General features: G+C 37.1%; 2 protein-coding genes across 2 annotated transcripts in view; one reads left to right on the plus strand and one right to left on the minus strand.

Annotated features, from left to right (window-relative positions):
- Positions 1-2907: 2907 nt before the first annotated feature.
- On the minus strand, positions 2908-7996 carry koko (cyclin Q). The gene is made up of 6 exons (XM_071583621.1): positions 7770-7996; positions 7545-7642; positions 7094-7312; positions 6880-6975; positions 5016-5150; positions 2908-3402 (listed from the first exon to the last, which is right to left on the minus strand). Exons 1-6 carry the CDS (start codon positions 7888-7890, stop codon positions 3313-3315), a joined length of 759 nt encoding a protein of 252 aa, XP_071439722.1. The 5' UTR covers positions 7891-7996; the 3' UTR covers positions 2908-3312.
- Positions 7997-8552: 556 nt separating this feature from the next.
- Positions 8553-19805, plus strand: part of LOC139686334 (putative phosphatidate phosphatase) — a 47711-nt gene continuing 36458 nt past the window's right edge. The window contains exons 1-2 of the mRNA XM_071583504.1: positions 8553-8643; positions 8836-8987. Of these exons, the coding sequence (XP_071439605.1) occupies positions 8580-8643; positions 8836-8987 (216 nt within the window). The 5' untranslated portion in view covers positions 8553-8579. The remainder of the gene's footprint in view (positions 8644-8835; positions 8988-19805) is intronic.

Here is a 19805-nt window from a genome sequence, read left to right on the forward strand (position 1 = left end):
ACGAGATAATCGTTATCTATAGATTGGGTTGTTTTCGATATATCGCAGATATCGATTCTCTCGAACCAAGTGATATCTCGATTCACTCAAATTCTAAACTTTTCAAAACGGGGTTGACACAAAAAAATGAAGAAGAAAAACCAGCGCTAATGAAATTTATTGTGATCTGCGTCCAAAGTGTAAGAGGTATTACAATATATTATAAGGCATATGACAGTACTCTAATTTCAATTATATATATGATTAGTCTTTCTAAATTTGATATTTCATTTGCTGAACCTCAAAGTGAGGTACTCCAGTTTTTAATTGTATTCCTATAGTTTCTGCATATCATTGGAATTCCACGACTTCACTATGCAATTAAATAAGGACCAGAATTTAATTTTCTCTGTATTACCTAATAGTAAACACTAAATCCAGAATCTTTTCCCCGAAACAGAAATGAGCCAGGCGGTTGCAGTTTTCTCGTGTGAAAGAAGGCGAAATCAAAGTAAACATCAAGTAAGAAATCTTTTATATGTATGTATGTATATTTGTCTCCATTTCCTCTCTGCACTCTCTCCTTCACGACAAAAATGGTTTATTTAATGTATTTTGCCGATTAAAGGTTGGGTTTGGTTGATCCGCAATGACTATCATTTTCTACATTATGCTGAAACTTCCTCTTGCTTTCCGTGTATTATTTACTTATCTATTATACCTATCGCTAGGTAACCTTCATGCAGCATAAAAAGGCAATTTTCTTCATTCCGCTATTCCTCCTCCCTGCTGTCAAGGCCTTCACATCCCACTGCATAACATTTAATTTGCCCCCTTTTCTGGGGTTTTCAGATTTCCTGAGCTAATTCCCCTCCTTGATTATTGTAATAAAAGTATCAGCATTTACCTTCCTCTCTGCTCAACTAATTTTCTCCATACCAATCCTCTATAAACTATACTTAATATCTTACCTCAAGGCCAGGTTTCAGATTCTTACAGTACTACACTTCTTGTCTTCACTAATCTTTTCTACACATTTTTAATTGTGTGGTACACTTTTGTATACTTGTCATCATTGATTTTCTTCGTGTTAATATATACTTCTTTTGACTATGCAATTCTTCTCATAATTTTCCCGCTACTTTGCCCTTTTTCTATTAAATAGATTTTTACTGATCAGAATCATTAACTGCGCCACAAGCGCTAGTCAAATCCAATTTCTTTTAATGTTCAGCTCAGCTTTTCTACTTCTTGAGAATTTTATTACTTTTGTATCAGGTGATTAATCTGCATTCCATCCTTCTCATTTTTTTTCTGTAAAATATTCAACAGTAACTGCAATCCCTTGGCTGGCAGGCTAACTAATGATTAATAATCTGTACTCTCATAGCCTTCCTAAATAAATCCTTTAGAATTTTAAGTTGTATTTCATGACTACAAATTTATACTCAATATATGCAAACAAATCTGGTGAAGCTGTGATGGACCTAAATGTGTGCCCAAAAATGATAGAGATAATCTAATTTGTATCTACATGTTTCTCCCACAAATTTGTGTGCGCCTCTGCATATCGTGGTGTTTGATCCAGGTGCTAGTTATTATAACCCTTATAATATTAGTAAACCTTCATGGTTATCCCTCCGAAATGTGAAAAAAAAGTTGTGTCAAATTGACACCTTGCGTATCCTTACCTTACATGATTCTAACATTCCTTACCTTGCACGAAGTTTTCATCTTACGGTGAGTTTTTACATTTGAACATGCAAGTGAACACACAGGGAAACTGTATGAATGTTGTAAAGCAGCCTTAATCCATTTTGTTAAGCAGTTTATTTTAGTAGTACAAAGAACACAAGTAAACTGCGAAGAAAAAGAAAATGGTAGACATTGCATTTAATGGAGATTGTTTAAATTGAAGCAATATACATTGTACAAGATGATTATATACCACCAAATGACTTTTTTTTCAGAACAAATTTTAATAATTGAGTGCTTTCTACATGTCAGAAAGGATTTCCAAGTGAATTAGCTTATATTAATTAGCTATGTTTATATATTATAAAGTTAAAAGTGTCAGAATTTAATATTTCTTATGATCTGATCAAGAATTTGTACCTCTTCTCCTTGAGTAATAAGTTTTTCAAGACTAATGAAGTAATAAATAGGTTTTCCATTATTTTCCTAAATATTCCCCATTTCCTACACCTTTATGATACACTCATACTACTTAGAGTGGAATGCCTCCTCAGAGACTCCGAGTTTATTGGGTGAGATTAGTGTTTATTTTATTGGGGTATTGATGGAAGAGAAAAAAAAATGTGCAAAGGTACTCCAGAACCCATTAGCCCAACGTTGTTAAGTTTCACACCAGCACCATTTATAAGCTGAAACTAGACATGCTACATTGTAAACATTTATGATTTATTAGGAAATTATTTTAGAAAGAACTTTTAGTGAAATATTGAAACTGTTGCTTACTACTGGCTCAAAACAGTGATATTATTGAAATGTGTAATAAAGGCAACCAGTTTCTATGCCTGGTGCAGGAAAAAATACTTAATAGTTTGTATTTTCACGCAAATCTGCTTGAGCTTAACAGACAAAGTCATATATACCCATATCCCCCCTGGCTGTTTCATTCAAGACTCATTAGGCTTAATTGTATTTTGGAAAGGAGATAACTTGCCGAATAGCATGAAAAAAGAAAATCTGTATTCTATTCATTTTTCGTAGTTCTCTACATATTTTTTCTTTACTGGTATTTGTTTATCATTCTAGTGGTTTGAGGATACCCACTGCCTTACAGATTTAAATGGTCAAAACATTCAAGGCTTTCAGCATGTCATTAGGGTTGTTTGAACCCATTTCCATTAGCAAATGCTGATTTCCAGTACCCGAAACAAACAGATTTTAAATTAGAAGAAAATGCAGCAAGAATTAATGTTTTATTTGAAGTGAAAAAGAATACATAAATTGCAAAAATATGATATTTAAAATGAAAATTTACAACTACAGAATAAAATAAAAATTTTTACACAAACTTGTGTAAATAAAAAGAAAATATACTCCCTTTTGATGCTTCCACTTGAACTCTCAATATCTATCGTAAAATTTGAACCATGAAATGAACTAGTCACAATTTTTCAAAAATGGGAACTGATTTAAACCACACAAGGTTCTCCCATTTATTCCATAAGGATTTCATATAAATTCATGTATCCCATCAGTATATGCATTCCTGCAACTGAATTCGGTCACATAAACATGAATGAACAACAGCTGGTACAGACACACATTTGAACCCTTTCCATTCGTGTGAAAATCACTTTTCTGTCACTCTTCTTCTGGCTCTTTGCTGTATGCATCCATGATCTTCTCCATTATTTCCCATATTTTGTCACAACTTGCATCTTCACAGAATACCTGACAAAGAACAAAGCATTTTAACGATTTGAATCACAATGTCCATTAAAGAAATAATTAATGTCCAATTGTCCATTATGCCTGGTTTAACAAATCCTTCATTGATTCCAATGACTTTATCAGAAATCATTCCTACTTTCATTCCAATCAATTATTATTAAGTACTGTACCATTAATTATACAAGAGAAGATAACATGGATATTATTGAAAGGTTTATATCAACTAGAAAATTCAAATATTTTGAAATGAAAATTAAATCAACAGTTTTTTTCATAATCTGGGGAAAACTTTGCTCTAATGGCATGAAATAAAAGAGAAACAGCCAACTCTCTCTTGCGGGCCACTGTGGGTCCAGACCTCTTGCTTGTTAAAAAAAATTGCTGGTTAATCAGAAAAAACATGAAAAATAGCATTTCAGGCTGTTAAGTGAAAAATAAATATTTATCTTTAAATATGGTAATTTTTATAATTATAATAGAAAGCAAAATTATATGTTAACAGTAAATTGACTACTTTTTTAAGGTTTTCAAATAAGTGTATATTAGCTTTATTTTGTAATAATTTCATCAAAGCATGAAATTTTCTTTATTTTATGATTCCCACCCAATTTAACAATTACTATGGTTATGAAGAACCTTTTCTTAAACTTCATTTTACTTTTTACAACAAATGTTCTCCTTTTTCATGCATTATGATGCCACAAACTAACCTTTTCTCAGCTAAACATCACTAAATCTTTATAAAAAAATGCAAGCATACTCTTGCTGTTAGTCACTTATGCCAACAATAGATTGAATGAAATCTAAATTTTTCCTGCCATGCTTAAACAATGTAACATATGTGGGAACTAAAAGTGACTCAACTAAAACAATCACTTTTAATGCATTCTCATTTAATTTATTCTGAAAATCCCTAAACTCTTTATCTTTAAAAAAGTATTAAATTAAACCATACCTCTTAATTATAATGCAGTTTTAATGGCTAATATTCCGAACTTTTCAAGATATTCTACAATACTCTGGTGTATATAAAATCAATTAATTCATTACTGATTAATATTATAGTTAGCTTTTATACAATCATGAATTTTCTCCGTCCTTCTACATTAATTTTGTCAACAGATTTTTTAAGTTTCTATGCATTTTATTAAGGCATTAGAGACTTACGAGTTTACATCAGCTACCTATCATGACAATCATCTATGTAAATGTGTGTTTTTAATGAGATAACAATAAATTATCTTTAAGAGGAGTTGAGGCATATATGCTATCTTAATATGGCCTAAATAATTGGCTGATTGCCTCAGCAAAATGAGTCAGTAACTGCCATTCCCTTTATAATGGGCTGGGCATTTAATTAGCAACAGTAACATACACTATTGATTCTCTTCATCTTACTGAACATCAAGTTTTAGCACAATACAAGAGATAAACAGGGAAAAAAATCTCGCATATGTTTAAATCCATGATCTTTTCGTGAACCGGGATTGGTATACCCTTAAATTTGATACATAAACATACGTAGGCACATGCATTCTTAGCATACTGGAGATATTTCAAAAGAGACTTCAGTATGATAGTTTCACATATCAAATGGGGAAGGTAATACTCACAGAAAACCAATCCAGGCCCTCAATGTCATCCACAACTGGTACTTTCACACCATAAACTTGAAGTGCTAGGTTGATACATGCAATGGCAGTATGCTGGGGTTTGTAATCCAATATAGATGGATCATGATGAAAATCCTACATGATAAATGAATTTACATTGGCTAGTGACAGATAATTTGAATTCCTAAGGAATAGCTAGTAGCCATGCACAAGTAAACCTTGTTAAAAGGTTTTTACGTTTAAAAAGCTTGACTCATGTCTATAGGCACTTGATATATAATGTAAAACTTCCATAATAGTACTAGTATTATTTATTTCATTATTTAACACATGTAACTTCAATGAAATAAACAGATATTAATTAACTGAATATGCAATGTGAATGAATAAATACAAAAATGACTAGAAATGATGAAAAAACCAACATGCTGAATTGAAATCCCCAATTTTCCAGTGGGCACATTTTCCTGCTACTACTGCCAGCAAAGGTCCATTGAGGTATTCATCAGAGAACATTTCATTAGTTGTTGACGATAATCAAAGCTAAAATATGGCTAATTCTAATTTTATAACAGCAATATAATTTGTTTATATGTTGCCGTAGTCATAATAGGGCATGCTATTAAATTAAATATCATTTATCTATATTTTATAATTTCTTGTAACGATTACAATTTATGCTCTTTTAAAGTTAACTGTTGCCTTTCAAATTCATATTTTGTTTATATGCAATTGTTTATTTATTGTATAAAATATTCCGCCAGCATTTAGACAGTTTCTTATCACCTGTTGACTAATGTCACCAAGCATACCTAAGTATTAAACTAAATGTATTCACAATACACATGAGTAAAACACCAGGCATACTGAGAAGTTGATTTCAATTCCTTATTACGTTTTATTGATAAACAATGGATTCATGTTTCAGCAAAGAGCCATGAACTTTCATTACTGTCCATTGCCTTAGTACATGTTAATTCATAAAAACATTTGCCATTGTGCCTTACATTTTAAGCACTCTTAACACCTTTTGAACCCTCAAAAGTTACTCCTAGGCCTTGCCAAATTTAATTTTGGCACAACACTTGAGCATGATTTCAATGCCACTTTTCTCAATCTGTGACAACGTGAACAGAAAAAAATGTTTGCCACCCAAAAAATCAGGCCATCTAAGCCTGCAAAGACAAAGAAGTAGGCTTAGTGGCGGGAAAGAAGAGACTTAATTATGATCCAATACAAAGGTCTGAAATAGTGGGGAAAGTGTTTTACCTCATGTTTATATGAAACAGATTTGGAATTATTTGTGTAAGCTGGCCTTAGAAGCACATGCTAATGCCATGTGATAATTTAAACATTTTGCCCATTTAAATTAAATATTATTTCCCATATTAAAATAGTGACTACAACAAATCTAGCATTTAATACAAGCATATGTTTTTATGAGATTTGTAATCATCTACAGATTTACTCATAGAAATTACAAATATTAGATAACACGGTATTAATTAACCCAAAAGCTCTCGTTGACTAATTAAAGACCAGCTTTAAGGCCCGATGTTTCATTTTCTGGAAATTATCTTGCCCATTAATTAGGTCCCTCATGAACGCACATTTGTAATAGATTACCTGTTCTTTTATTACTACACTACATCAATCTAACTATCTTCGTTTGGTTGTATGACCTTAGGAGTTATTACGGCCACTGAATCCCTCAATTAGCCCACTCCCCAATCAATAAGCAATTCAACTGAACTCATAAAAAGAAAAATATTGATGCATGAAGAATCTTCATTTACTTTTTAATTATTTGAGCCCACAACTACTCATTCGGCGTTAATTTAAAACTCGCTATAGTTTCACCTACCTGAAGGAATGATGCTGCAGATCTTACCAGTGGATATTTACGCCACTCAACTGGCTCAAACCAGCCTTCCAAAGTTTTCAGGTAATGAAACATGTACTAAAGAGAATGCAATAAATTAATGGGAAGTCATTTCAAAAAGTGAACAAATCTTTTCATTAAGTCTGAGACACATTGTACCCCATCGTTCAGCACTGTCCTTATCAAGCTAATATACCTTGTGGGGATGGACGCAAGTCACTTCGAACCTAAGCATTCGCATTAATAGTAGTTCAGCTTGAACAATTGCATCCCGCATATTCCAGTACTCCTCCCCTAGTTCCAAGGGGGCAGATCCTCTATGTAAGGTGTTGTGTGTGACATTTATGACATCACGAATCTTTATTTGATCATCTTCCACTTTCCCAGCAAGATACAGGGTAGTGGCTGCTATAAGCTATTTCAAAAAGATAATGGATTCAGATACATACATCAGATAGTAGAGTAAAAATTCACATATAAATTCCACGTAATAAAGTGTTTTTATAGAATTATAGCACTAATAAATGCTTCCCATTACATGAAAAGTATTAGTACAAACTATGTCCCTTAAGTTGTATTGATATATTTGACACTTACTATCCAGCATAAACGAAAGTTCAGTTCTATAAACCAATAAAGATACTCACAAATGGGTCATAGCTGTTCCTATCAGTCTCTTTAAAAAACCTATGGAACAATATTGTTGCAGTGGCAATCGTCAAGGGTTGCGCGTCAAGTTTTATTCCTGCACGAAGTTAAAATTTATTAATGGCAATGCCAAATACTACCATAGAATTTCAGTTCATTATATTATTATTTGGTGCTGCATTTTTAAACATCTGCTAATGCCAGTCAATTAACTTCATACTCACCACATTCGAAGATGTACCTTGAAGCTGCATATTGCGACTGCGATTCTCTATAATCTATTGGCGGAACGCGAAGGCGACTCTTCTCTCTTTGTAACTGCATTACGTCTATAACATCTTTCATGATGATTTTGCAGAAATAGTGTTTTCTTTAATAGGCTTATTATATTACCTGATGAATTTTAATTTGTCTAATATACACCAGTAAGATGCCCCGGCGTCAACCACATGTAAACACTCGCATGACGATAGTCTTTCTAAATTGACAATCGAAAAGAATACTTTGATTAAGTTGGCGCTTGATGGACTACGAGGGAAGTCACAAAAGCATAAAGACTTTTTTTCCTAAATATATGCAAAATCAACGCAGCGGAAGACGTTAAGATTGAAGTCAACAGTTAGCTATTTAGGGAGCGTACTGATCATCACAAATTTTCCTAAACGACCGGTTTATCAGGATAAATATTGTAACTTTATTAATACAGAGATAACGATGTCAGTTTTATGATAAAAACGCGTATCAATCCATTTCTAAAGCATTTCCTTCATGATTTCATAGGAAATATGTATCCATTAACATCTGTGTTCATTATAACCAGAGATAATATAGACGAAAAAGAAATGCTACCGACTTGAATAAATACAAACAAGTGAAATATTATTCAAATGGTGGCCATTCTGGCAGTGGTCAGGTGAGAGCTGTGAGCGGCCGTAAAGGAATCCATGGTATAGAAATCAGTGAATCGTGAGGCTGCGCGTCGGCAGCACGTATGTGGGATAGCCAGTTCGTCGGTTATTTTATCATTGAACAACATGGATAAAGACACCAGATTTATAATTAAGAAAGTCGTATTCGACTTCATTTGCCTTTGCCTAGGTGAGTGCATGCTAACATTTCCTTTGCATGTTGTTGACATTCTAATTTGGAAGTGCATTTAAACTTCTCAAATGTACGATTTTGCGAAAGCAATGTTTATGAAATGTGTTAGTCTTTCTTACTTAAATCATACAATTGAGTTGATTAGTGAAGTTCTATATTACTAAAATTAAAAATTGTTCTTTCTTTCAGTCGCTTTTCCAATCATATTATTCTTCTTGTTTGGGAAACCGTATAAAAGAGGATTTTTCTGTGATGATGAATCTCTGCGGCACCCTTTTCATGAATCCACTGTCACCGAAACTACACTTTATATCGTGGGACTTTTTTTGCCTGTAGCAGCGGTGAGTATTTCAACAGTTTACCCTATTCGTTTACCCTCATTATCTTCATCTTGCTCAGCGAAAAACAATGGCCAATGATTGAATCTTTATGAAACCTTATTTAGCCATATTTTGTGATAGCTTGTGTGGATAGGATGTGGTACTTGGTTACAAAGAGCAAGACATTTTGTGGGCAAGTATTGAGGGTTTAAGTATTCAATCTTCATCCTTACTACCCGCGAGTTCTGGTTCTAGGTCATTGTAAGCAGGCGCACCGTGCTTTTTGAATAGCTCTAACGCCAATTCGGACATGTATGACATCTACCCAGTTTCTTGTTCGCGTTGGCACTCAGGCAATCCTTTAAGAGTCATCATAAAGACTCATTGAGTTGCAGAATGAACTCCCCCTCAAAATAGTGGATAACAAAGGAGCTTGGGTAGTACCGTGAAATAGACTCGTCCATTGAATGTTTTCATCCGTTCCGTAGCACCCTATGTTAGGCTTGCAGGCTTGTTTTGTGCTGATGGACTAAATATGCGGGTAGGGGAAGCCGTCTCCCTAATTTCAGAGCTCCCCATAGGCGCCCCCCCCCCTTCATTCCAATATACCCGATGGGATCCGAGCAAAAAAAATTCGACCTCAGAAAGCCGGAAGCCGATTGTCTCCATACTCCCCCTACGAAATCCTGTCATCGTCGACATTTGGTTCTCCAAAACTTACTCTTTCTGCTGGGATTATTCATATCAAAATTAGCCTCCGAGTATGAATAAAAACAGTACTAAGTATTTTTGCGGTCACCAATTCAAGTCAGCTTTCGGTGGTGCCGCCAATTAGACATTTATTTTTGGAACCTTGAAAAAAGTCATAGGGCTAAACGTTACTATCCCCTCCGCAAATCATTTCGTCATGAAAGTCATTTCTTTCTCACGAAGGGATTTAGTTTATTCTGCAGATTCCGAAGTACATTTCCAACCATAATATTGCACCCCCTAGCATCCCCTCGTCATTCCATGTCTGGCCACGCCTCGGGAGGGAGGGAAACGAGGCGTCTGCCCTGGCTCCCTCATTTCGTATATATAGAGCGTGTTCAGACGCCCGTCGGCACCTCCCGATTGATACGGCAACGGAGAGGGGGATGTGAAAGTCTGTCTATGAAACGCTTCCGCCTAACTTTGGCCTCCAATTACCCCAATTATCTACATCTACATGTTGCCCCTGCGATCCGTTTCAAAGACGCTTTTCAGAGGATGGACAGAATACGATAGTTGGGAGACGATTCAGCATAGTAAAGGGCAGGATGGAAAGGAAAACGGAAGGATTACTATGTACAATATATTGTTGTATTGTGGTTTCTCGATCGGCGTCTGTGGTTTGGTAGTGTAATGGGCAGAGCGTTCAGTTACCGACCGCAGGAGGAGGGTTCCAATTGGGCAACCCCTATGAATACATCCAGCTTCACCCAGGAGCTTCAGTGATCACCGTAGGGGGTCACTGGTTGAGAATTTGGTTCCCATGCTCTAATCTGCAAATATCACAAGCTTTGCAACTCATAGTACGAGATGAGTTTGACCGTCATCTATCAAATAAAGTTTCGATTTGATAACTGAAATGTCATGGAAATCACTTGTTTACTGTCCAGGAGGATTAGGATGCGTGGAAATGAGTCTTTTTAAGAGATCATCCATTAGCTGTACGCTTTATTTCTCTTCCGTTCCCCCTGTCTCTTATTGTTTTGAGTTTGGAGACAAGTCCTTCAGTATTTATATTGTTTACCAGGATACCACGTGACAGGTTTGACATTACTGTCTTGTACGGCAGTGATTATTAATCGCGCGGATGAATTCTGAAGGAAGAGGGTACTGTGTTACGTGGTTTCGAGTTGGATTGTGCGTATAGGTGTAAACAATCATCGTCGCTAAACTTTCATTTCAATTAGGTCCGGAAAAATCAGCGATGTGCAAAATGTATGAATTGCCTTCTTGCGAAAAGATATGTGGATATTTAATTTTTCCTCAAATTTTTCATCACCTAACCATGAGTTATATGAATGGAAGCAAGCCATAAATTTAGGGTGAATAATATAAACATCATCAGGTAGCCTATTACAAATGATATGAGCACTTCAAGTGCAAATAAGATAGGTATTCTTTTGAAAAATGGAATTCAGCTGGTCATGTAAGCGGTACGCGAGAGATGCTGCAATCGCGCAGGAGATAATCAATGCCTGGCTTGCAGGCGTGAGGCTCAAGAAAACGCAGCAAAAAATATGACGCCGATGCCGAAGCAAACGCACTGTGGAGCGTCTCCATATAGGAGAAAACATACGTATGCCTGAAATTCTGGTCTACAACGTGGCTACCCTAATTATTTTTGCTGTTTATCCCTGGGAGATGGAAATATTGCATATTTAGAGCGTTATCAATGATTGTTCATCATTTAACCATGTTAAAATGCATATTAAAATAATTAAAGTCCTTGTAGGTTATTTGATTAATAGTTAGCTTCGTTTTAAGTATTCAAAATTCATAATACTCTAGCATAACGTTTACAATCAACCACCATACAATTTATGAACTTGAATGAAGTATAATCGATTTCTATTCATGTAGTTCGCAAATTTCTGTGATAAGGCAACTTTTTACGGTGAGCCATATCTGGCAGTATTCATCGGAGGGCACTTGTACCGTGTTTTCAGACTCTTGCCAAGAGGTATTTATTTGAAGCACTTACTTCTTTACTGTGAATTATGGTTTTGGCGTAAAAAAATAGTATTCATTATTCTCTGCCTATTGATGTGTTTCCATATCTCTTCGCAGTTTATTGTTGTGTTACTAAAGTTCTAGATATTATTTTTATTGCATTGGGAACAATACAGGGATATCTTTTGTTTTATTTGGCGTTAAATGCTAATAGATAAAGAGGTCTCTCTCTCTCTGTTTGCCCTAATTATTGATTAAATCTCCCTTGTGGATATTGCCTATCGGGTCTGTAATGGTGTTTGGTGCGGTACTGAATTACTACTTGTGGCATCAGGATGAATTCTTCAAACTTCGCCCACTTTTGTCAATTTTGTGGATTCACCAGCAACTAACTTGAAATTTCACTGTCGGATTTAAAGTCCTGTACCATAGCTCTCCAAGAGGGATTTTGCTTTAATTTTATCGAAAATTAAATCTGTAGCATGTAATTGTCCTTGTCTAAGTCTATGATTCCATTGCGCGATTCTGGGTACGAGAAAGATGAGGAATAGTGATAGTAAAGTTTTCTGGCATTCCGTAAGTGTGGCAAAATAGTAGCACGCCTGCCATAAATTTCACCGGTTCGTTCTAGTCTCACTCTGTTGAGTCGATTAACTGTTTATTTAACAAAACGTGACGACCCTAACGAAGCTAAGGATGAGTTTCTTTGATGATTCACGTTCTAAAAGTTGAGATTCGCGATAGGCCTGTTCGTGGATAGATGCATGGCCAGAATTTCAATCACGGTCTATTTTTCAAATGAAGTTCATATCGCGGGAGAGCTGGCTGGCTTAATTGCCAATTCAGCAGAACAGTCCTCGTGCTTGCTTTTTCAATTGACCAGGGAAGTTTTTGTAGTAATAAGTCCCTAGTGACATAATTTTCTTTTCATGAACTTCACATTGGAATGAATTAGTTTAATACTTGCTTCTGTGTAACTACAACCACTTTAGTTTAGCTTCTTTTAATGCCCGCTTCTGTTACTGCTGCTACCTGTTAACTGCTACCACATGTGTGTAGCTGTCATGTGTGGTACGTGTACTTTTCATGAAAGCTAGCCTTAGTAAAATACCTAAAAATAAAGATTATTGTAAAAATGAAATGGTCTCTCAGTTTCATCTCTCGCCTAAGAATGTGAGAGAATCTTAGCGTCGTCATGCAAATTTTAAAAAAAGATACTCCATTTTCGTGTCCTAAATTCGTTTTTCTCTCCTTCCGCTAGGTGAATTTTGAAAAATATACTATGTTCACCGAGTGGGCCAACGCGGGTAACAATTCTGGTACCCCTATTTTGTGAGCGGGTGCATACAAACATTATCTATCGAATTGTGGAATCGAAAATCAATTTGATTCGTGACTAATATATCTGGTACACTGCATGCGGCATATGTGCCTAATTCGCTAAAATTTATTTTCAAAAAGGAGCATTCAGTTGTGTTTATAGTAATTTCGTAAGCTTTGGTGTTTTAACGTGTTAAATTATGGAATATAGTTTCTTCCTTGATCTTAGGCAATTAATTCATCGCCCAAATGCTTTAGGAAAAACTGTTATTCGCCATGCTCCCACCTGGAACTATATCGCCCGAGGTAACGAACGAGGAATGCCTTGGTTTCTGCTTTCCCTGGTGCTATGTGAGCACACGACCTGAATTTACATCATCGAGAGGAGGACGAGGTCACAGCACGCTGTTGTGGCCAAGCAACGTCTCTTTCTTGAGTGATGTCACCGAGAAAGGAGGATATACTACCTTGATCAAAAAGTTCCCGGAATAACCACCGTGTGGCGCTCCCATCGTTCCGATTTGAGTTCTGTTTTTTTGTTAAATTGGTACATCTGTTGTTGATATTCCCTTTAAATCTTAGTGCCATAACTTGACATTTGCAAAAGTTACGTAGCCAAGAGTACATCTATCTCTGTGTGTGTTGGCGATTTTTTACAATTTCAGAAATGGATTTAAATTTGCAACAACGAACTTGTATTAAATTTTGCGTAAAAAACGGATTTAGTGGCGCACGGACGTTGGAAATGTTGGAAAAGTGTTTCGGCAACGATTCTCTAAAAAAAACGGTCGTTTACCAGTGGCACGAGCGGTTCAGAAGTGGTCGTGAGTCAATCGAAGATGATGAACGCAGTGGCAGACCATCGACATCGAAAGTCGGTGAAAAAATTGATAAAGTAAAAGAAATGTTGGTCAATAACCGCAAATTAACCATCAGAGAAATAGCGGAGGACTTGAACATTGCCTATGGATCCGCCCAAGACATTGTGGTTAATGATTTGGGTTTCCGTCGTGTAGCAGCAAAGTTGGTGCCGAAAGACCTCAATTTCATGCAAAAAAGAGACCGTGTTGACGTCGCAAAAGACATGATTTGCGAGGCTGAATCCGATCCCACATTCATCAAAAGGATCATTACTGGAGACGAGACGTGGGTTTATGAGTACGACACGCAATCCAGACATCAGGCAAGTGAATGGCGTTCACCAAATGAGCCGAGACCAAAAAAACCACGTCGTTTTCAGTCAAAAAAGAAGGCAATGCTGACGGTTTTCATGGATTACAACGGTGTAGTGCATCATGAATTTTTGCCAGAAGGCCAGACAGTAAACAAAGAGTATTACTTGGGCGTTATGAGACGTTTGCGTGAAGCAATTCGCCGAAAGAGACCAGAAATGTGGGCAGAAAACTCGTGGATTTTGCACCATGATAACGCACCGTCGCACAGTGCTATCATTATTCGTAATTTTTTGACGAAAAATGCAACAAATACCATCCAACAGCCACCGAATTCACCTGATTTGGCTCCCTGTGACTTCTTTCTGTTCAATCGAGTTAAAAAACCATTACGGGGAACGCGTTTTAGCAGCCGAGAGGAAGTAATGGAAAAATCGCAGGAAGCACTGATGGACATACCGAAAACCGAATATAAAAAATGTTTCGAGGATTGGATCAAGCGCTGGCATAAGTGTGTTGCAGTCGATGGGGATTACTTTGAAGGGGACAATATAGATTTAGATGAATAAACTTGTATTTTTAATTTTCTGAATAAATTCCGGGAAATTTTTGATCAAGGTAGTATGAATTTGGCTCATCAGTTATCGTCACTTTTTGAACGTTACAAGTGTTGGGGTACCTTTTTTGATGCCACGTGCTCCTCTTTTACTTGGAATGCGTGAGGTGGCGCGTATGGATGTTACAAATGCCCATGAAAAGTTCTAATTGGACGAGAACAGTCCGCATGGAGGTGCGTCAGCGTCGAATATTTCTTCTGTGAACTGTATCACTTTTAGCGCCAATTACTGCCACTCGGAGGTTCGGTGTTTATTTGCTGTGACCCCAGGCGCGTTACTCATCTGTGATGCCCTCGGATAAATTACCAACATTGAAGATTTACCATCGGCGTAAAGAATCGCCGACTTCTACTTCTGTTTTACATATTTTCATTAAAACTTGCGGGCCCCGTCTGTATTCTTGATTATTGATTTTTGGTAAATGAGCGTTTAAAAGTGGTCACATTTTCTAATTGCGATTCCTTAAATCCGAGTATTATCTGTTCTAAGTAGGTGGCAGTGTGATTTTAAAAATCGTTCAAAGGTATCTTTCCTTCGTTCTTTCACTCTGATAAATATGTCGTTAGCTCGATCGTGTGGTTTTGTTCGCTTTTCGTCAGTTCGGCAATTGTTCCTGTCACCTGACGAGCAGTTACGTTTAAGAATCGGTGACCGGCTAAAATATCACTTCAGGCTAAACAAATTCACGATTTTTGTTCCCGATTGACTCGTAATCCATACGATGCATTAGCCATGCTAGTCTTAGGGAATGTTCGGTCCTTAAAACTTGAAGTACTACATTTTGAAACTATTTTCTCTATAAAACACCAAAAAAAAAGCTGCCCTCTTTCTTATATCACTATTTTGATGTTCTCGCGCGCTCACTGTAGCTATGGGATGTCTTCGGAACACATGAGTTAAATTTTGAAATTTCTGACGAGTGATTCATTTCCTTTCTGTCGAGTGTTGATAGGCATTACGCAACAAGGCGCTAGTTCCTGGAAATGATTATCAAGATAGATTTGTTTAACTTAGTGCTTTTCGTATTTAACATTTCCTTCTTTTTGAAATACGTGTAGATATCCACAAATCATAGTAAACTTCATCGAAAAAATACTGAATGAACTTGGGTTGGGTGATTGTTCATTTATGCGCTGTGATTATGTTTATGATCACTTTTCATTCGCCTTGCTGGTAAATGCTTAACCTTTGTGGTATGTTGGGTTCTTTGACATTGCTTTCTGTTCAAAACTAGCTATACATATCCTCTGTACTCCTTCTTCCTGTACCCTTCTTATCAGTTGATTCATGAGTGCAGACCGCACGCCATTAATACACAAAACATGAGCTGACGACCAGCCACCCATGACCAACGTAGGCTTTGAACTCCAAAGGTGTGGTACTGCAAAGTATTTGCCTTCAGTATTCCAATGTGAAATACGAGGAAACTTCGTCTGAAAAGTATTTCGAGTTTGCTGTTACATATCTTATAAATTTTGGAAAGCAAATATGCTTTGAAAGTGCTCTCTCCACATAATCGGGTCGTAATTCATTTTAGCCATTAAAATAGCACTGTTAACCCTTCACCACACTACTTGGGGTTCCTGGTCCGTGGTCCTGTAACATGATGAACTTTGCAGTGATTGAGGAAAAAAACACCAGAATGATAGTTTCCATTTTCCCATTGTATTTTCCCTAAACCCTTTAACTCCCCTCTTTCACACCCGTCCTTTTCTCTGTCATGTTGCTCATACTCGCGATGGTAACTTCTACCTTTGGCCTTGCCAAAAATTACATCAAAGCAGTGCCCAAATAAGTACCTGCATGAGTTATGTATTCCTTTTCCCCGTAAGTCTTTTACTTATTCAACGCATCATTCGTTTTTCCTCATTTTTTCTCAAAAGCACTCAGTTATCGAGTAATAGTTGAGTTTGATAGGCGGGGGTGAATTCCAAGAGAAAAATGACATATAGAAAGATTTAAAAAATCCTGGTCGATTCTTGCGCTGATGATGCGGAGAGTTCCATATCATGATGCAGAGCTTTGTGCATCATTGCGTGTAAATATCATCCTCGTGTGCTACTAAACTGGGCGTATGTGTAATACACCGTGAGTTTTCGTATCCATCGGAATTCTTCGGCAGATGGTTGCAGATTTTAGTTTGATCTGTCCATTCTTTATGGCAGCCATAACATTTCTTTCGACAGCTGACCTTAATTTTTACGGATTCTGGTGGCTATTATTTTTTTTTCGTTGGCCGCCGTTATTTTTTGGGCAGACGGCACAGATTTTTGAAGCGGGCCTTTTTTTGGCAGTCATTCAAGTTTTTTGTAAAAGCCGTTTAAGGATACCTGTATCTAAATAAAATCCTCTGTATTCCTTCTTCCTGTACCCTTATTATCAGTCGAGTCACGAGTGCAGATCACACACCAATGATACAGAGGTCTGTATCGTGCAATACACGACTTATACAAGTTATACATAGCTTTGTATCATAATATACAGACCAGAGGCACAGGGCTATGTATTGTGTGAAATAATTGAAACCAATAATGCAGAAATGCTTTATCCAAACAAGGCCGTCTTTTTTCATTATGGTGAACTTTCTTTATGATCTCTATCCATGTTATTCAGGCAGTCCGATTTAAGTCCTAAGGCATTTGAAGGTCACACAATCGGAGTAGTGGAAGCAGTTCATTTCCGTTTGCCTTTCCATTCAGTTTCGTGATAAGATCTGGTGACCAGAATATCAAACCGATTGGGCTTTAGTAGGGGTTGTCCGAAGATATTACCCGGGGTTTGATCCTGGGACCCGCCTGGCTACCACGCTGCCTTTTCTTAGTCATTGGCTTTTAAAGTTACACTACAAAATTCATCCTATAAACACCGTTTACTTTTCAATTTAATTTAGGGAATTTCCCGCTTTGCTTGCATTTGAACTCTTCTACGAGAGATCTTCATCATGCGTAAATGACAGTCATGGAATCAATTCATGTTCATGAAGCTTGATTGCGTTTCCACAGAGCTGTCTTTCGAAATTGAAGTCTTTGTTTTCACGAGGAGGCGAATTCCCACAAAGTTCCCGGAAGGACTTTAACCTTAGGCTGAACACTGCGACCTGTTGCTGTACATTTCCAGGTGGATTCCGTTCGCGGACTTCATTTTTTCTTCATACACGTACCTTCCCACAAGACTTTCTAATTGACCTTCAAGGGCAGAATTTCATTTTAATCGAATGTGGGTGGTCCCGGAATTCGGATCCCTTCAGAATAGTTCCTATTGGTGGCTAGTAGCAGCAGCATTTGGACACGAGGCTTCGGCGTTCCCGTTGGCACCCGACTGAATCCTGCTTGGCACATAACCACATAAGCATTACACCCATCAGTGGCATGTATGAATTCAAAAGACGTGACAAATCCTAACTAATTGAACTTGGGGTGGGATTTTTCTCTGATGAATTTGTGTTTACTCATAAGATAATGCGAACTTGGGTAATGTGATGTGGAAAACACAAGAGAGCCAGGAAAATTCCATATTATCGTTTGTAAATTAGAGGAGGGTATACTCATAGAGATGTATTCTTCAATATCCAATAGTATTGTCAAAAACTCCGCCCCTGATGTGGCGATCCCTGAAGCACTACAGTAATGAAATCCAGGAGTGGTTCAATGAAGCAGACAGTGTTTCGGAACATTATTTAGTTATTAACATTAGTCCACCGGTCAAAGTAGGTCTCTGACGGACCCATGCTTTCTGGCCTTTTGCTTTATTTCCTGGATTTTGACTGCTTTGAATAATACATTTTTGTTTTGTCTCTATCAGTGAGTAATGAGGTTTGCTTCCTTACTTCGTTACAGATACTTCACATTTCTGTTTTAAAATATTTCCGTCTATCTTCCAATTTACCCATCCCCCCTCATTCAGGATTATTTCAACTGTCTCCAGGATTTCCCATCTTTTCGCCATTTTTAACGCTCCTACATTGATTGCGTTGAACGTCATGTATGTTTTCTCATCTTAAATATCACAGTAAATGCATTTTACTTAATTATGATCGGAAATCGTTTATAATCTCGGAAATATGCTAATTGAATCCTTTGTTCCCAAATCTGATCGTAATCGTAATCGTGATCTGATTTCTCCTCGTTTATCTCGACACTTTCCGCCTCTGTCTCCGTCTGTTTTGGTGTTTTTACGCTATCAGTTCATGTAGTCGGTTATTTTTAGTGTCTACTTTTTCCTTCCTATGGTTATTTCCTGTCGTACAGAGCTGATTAAGAACCATGTTCGTAGGTTAATCTTTTACCTCTCCTAATGATAGAATTCCTTCTCTCCCTTCGCCCACCCCCGCCTTCTACTGCGTTATCAAGTGCTCCCTCTGGGAAACACTCGTAATCACTTCCTAACATGACTGTATTTCTTCTCTCCATCTCTCGCGTTATATTTTCTATCTTTCCTGACCTCAATTTAGTCCTAACATGCCCAAGTTGAAATTCTAGCCGTTGAAATCCTCTTCTGTGTCTCCCTTTCTGCTACTACCGTTAATTTTGTTGTGCAAGCATTTTGTTGGATGACCATTGCGTAACCCTTGTGTCTCTCGCTGCCAGGCACGAAACCCGTGGTTTACATCCCGTAGTTTCCAGAACTCATTATCTTATTTGTGTACATCATAATTCCGCAGGGGAAATAATTTATGTGTTTTCCTGTTGCCTTCCTCAGGAGTGTTTTTGACTTGATGCAATTCATCACTTTAAATGGGTCCCCTTTTTCTGTCCAATACCTATGCAACTTTCTCACCGAGGAACATGCGCTCTGTTTGATTACCTTTTGTTAGGCTCCCACCTCTCAGGTCTATCTGGCATGTAAGGTCTTGCCAGGAGCAATTACTAAACAATTCCCAGCTCTAGGGGTCATCAGAAAACGCAAGCATTTCCACCACGTCGAATATTTGTAGTCCATTGAAAGGGGTCCTGTTAGGTGCAGTCATAACTTTCAGTTTATTGTAGCATTACCAAGAGAAACGAAAGTCTCGAGACGGCAGCGAAATAAAG

Source organism: Hetaerina americana, unplaced genomic scaffold, assembly GCF_022747635.1.
Source record: "Hetaerina americana unplaced genomic scaffold, ioHetAmer1.1.p SCAF_14, whole genome shotgun sequence".
Classification (NCBI taxonomy): Eukaryota; Metazoa; Arthropoda; class Insecta; order Odonata; family Calopterygidae; genus Hetaerina; species Hetaerina americana.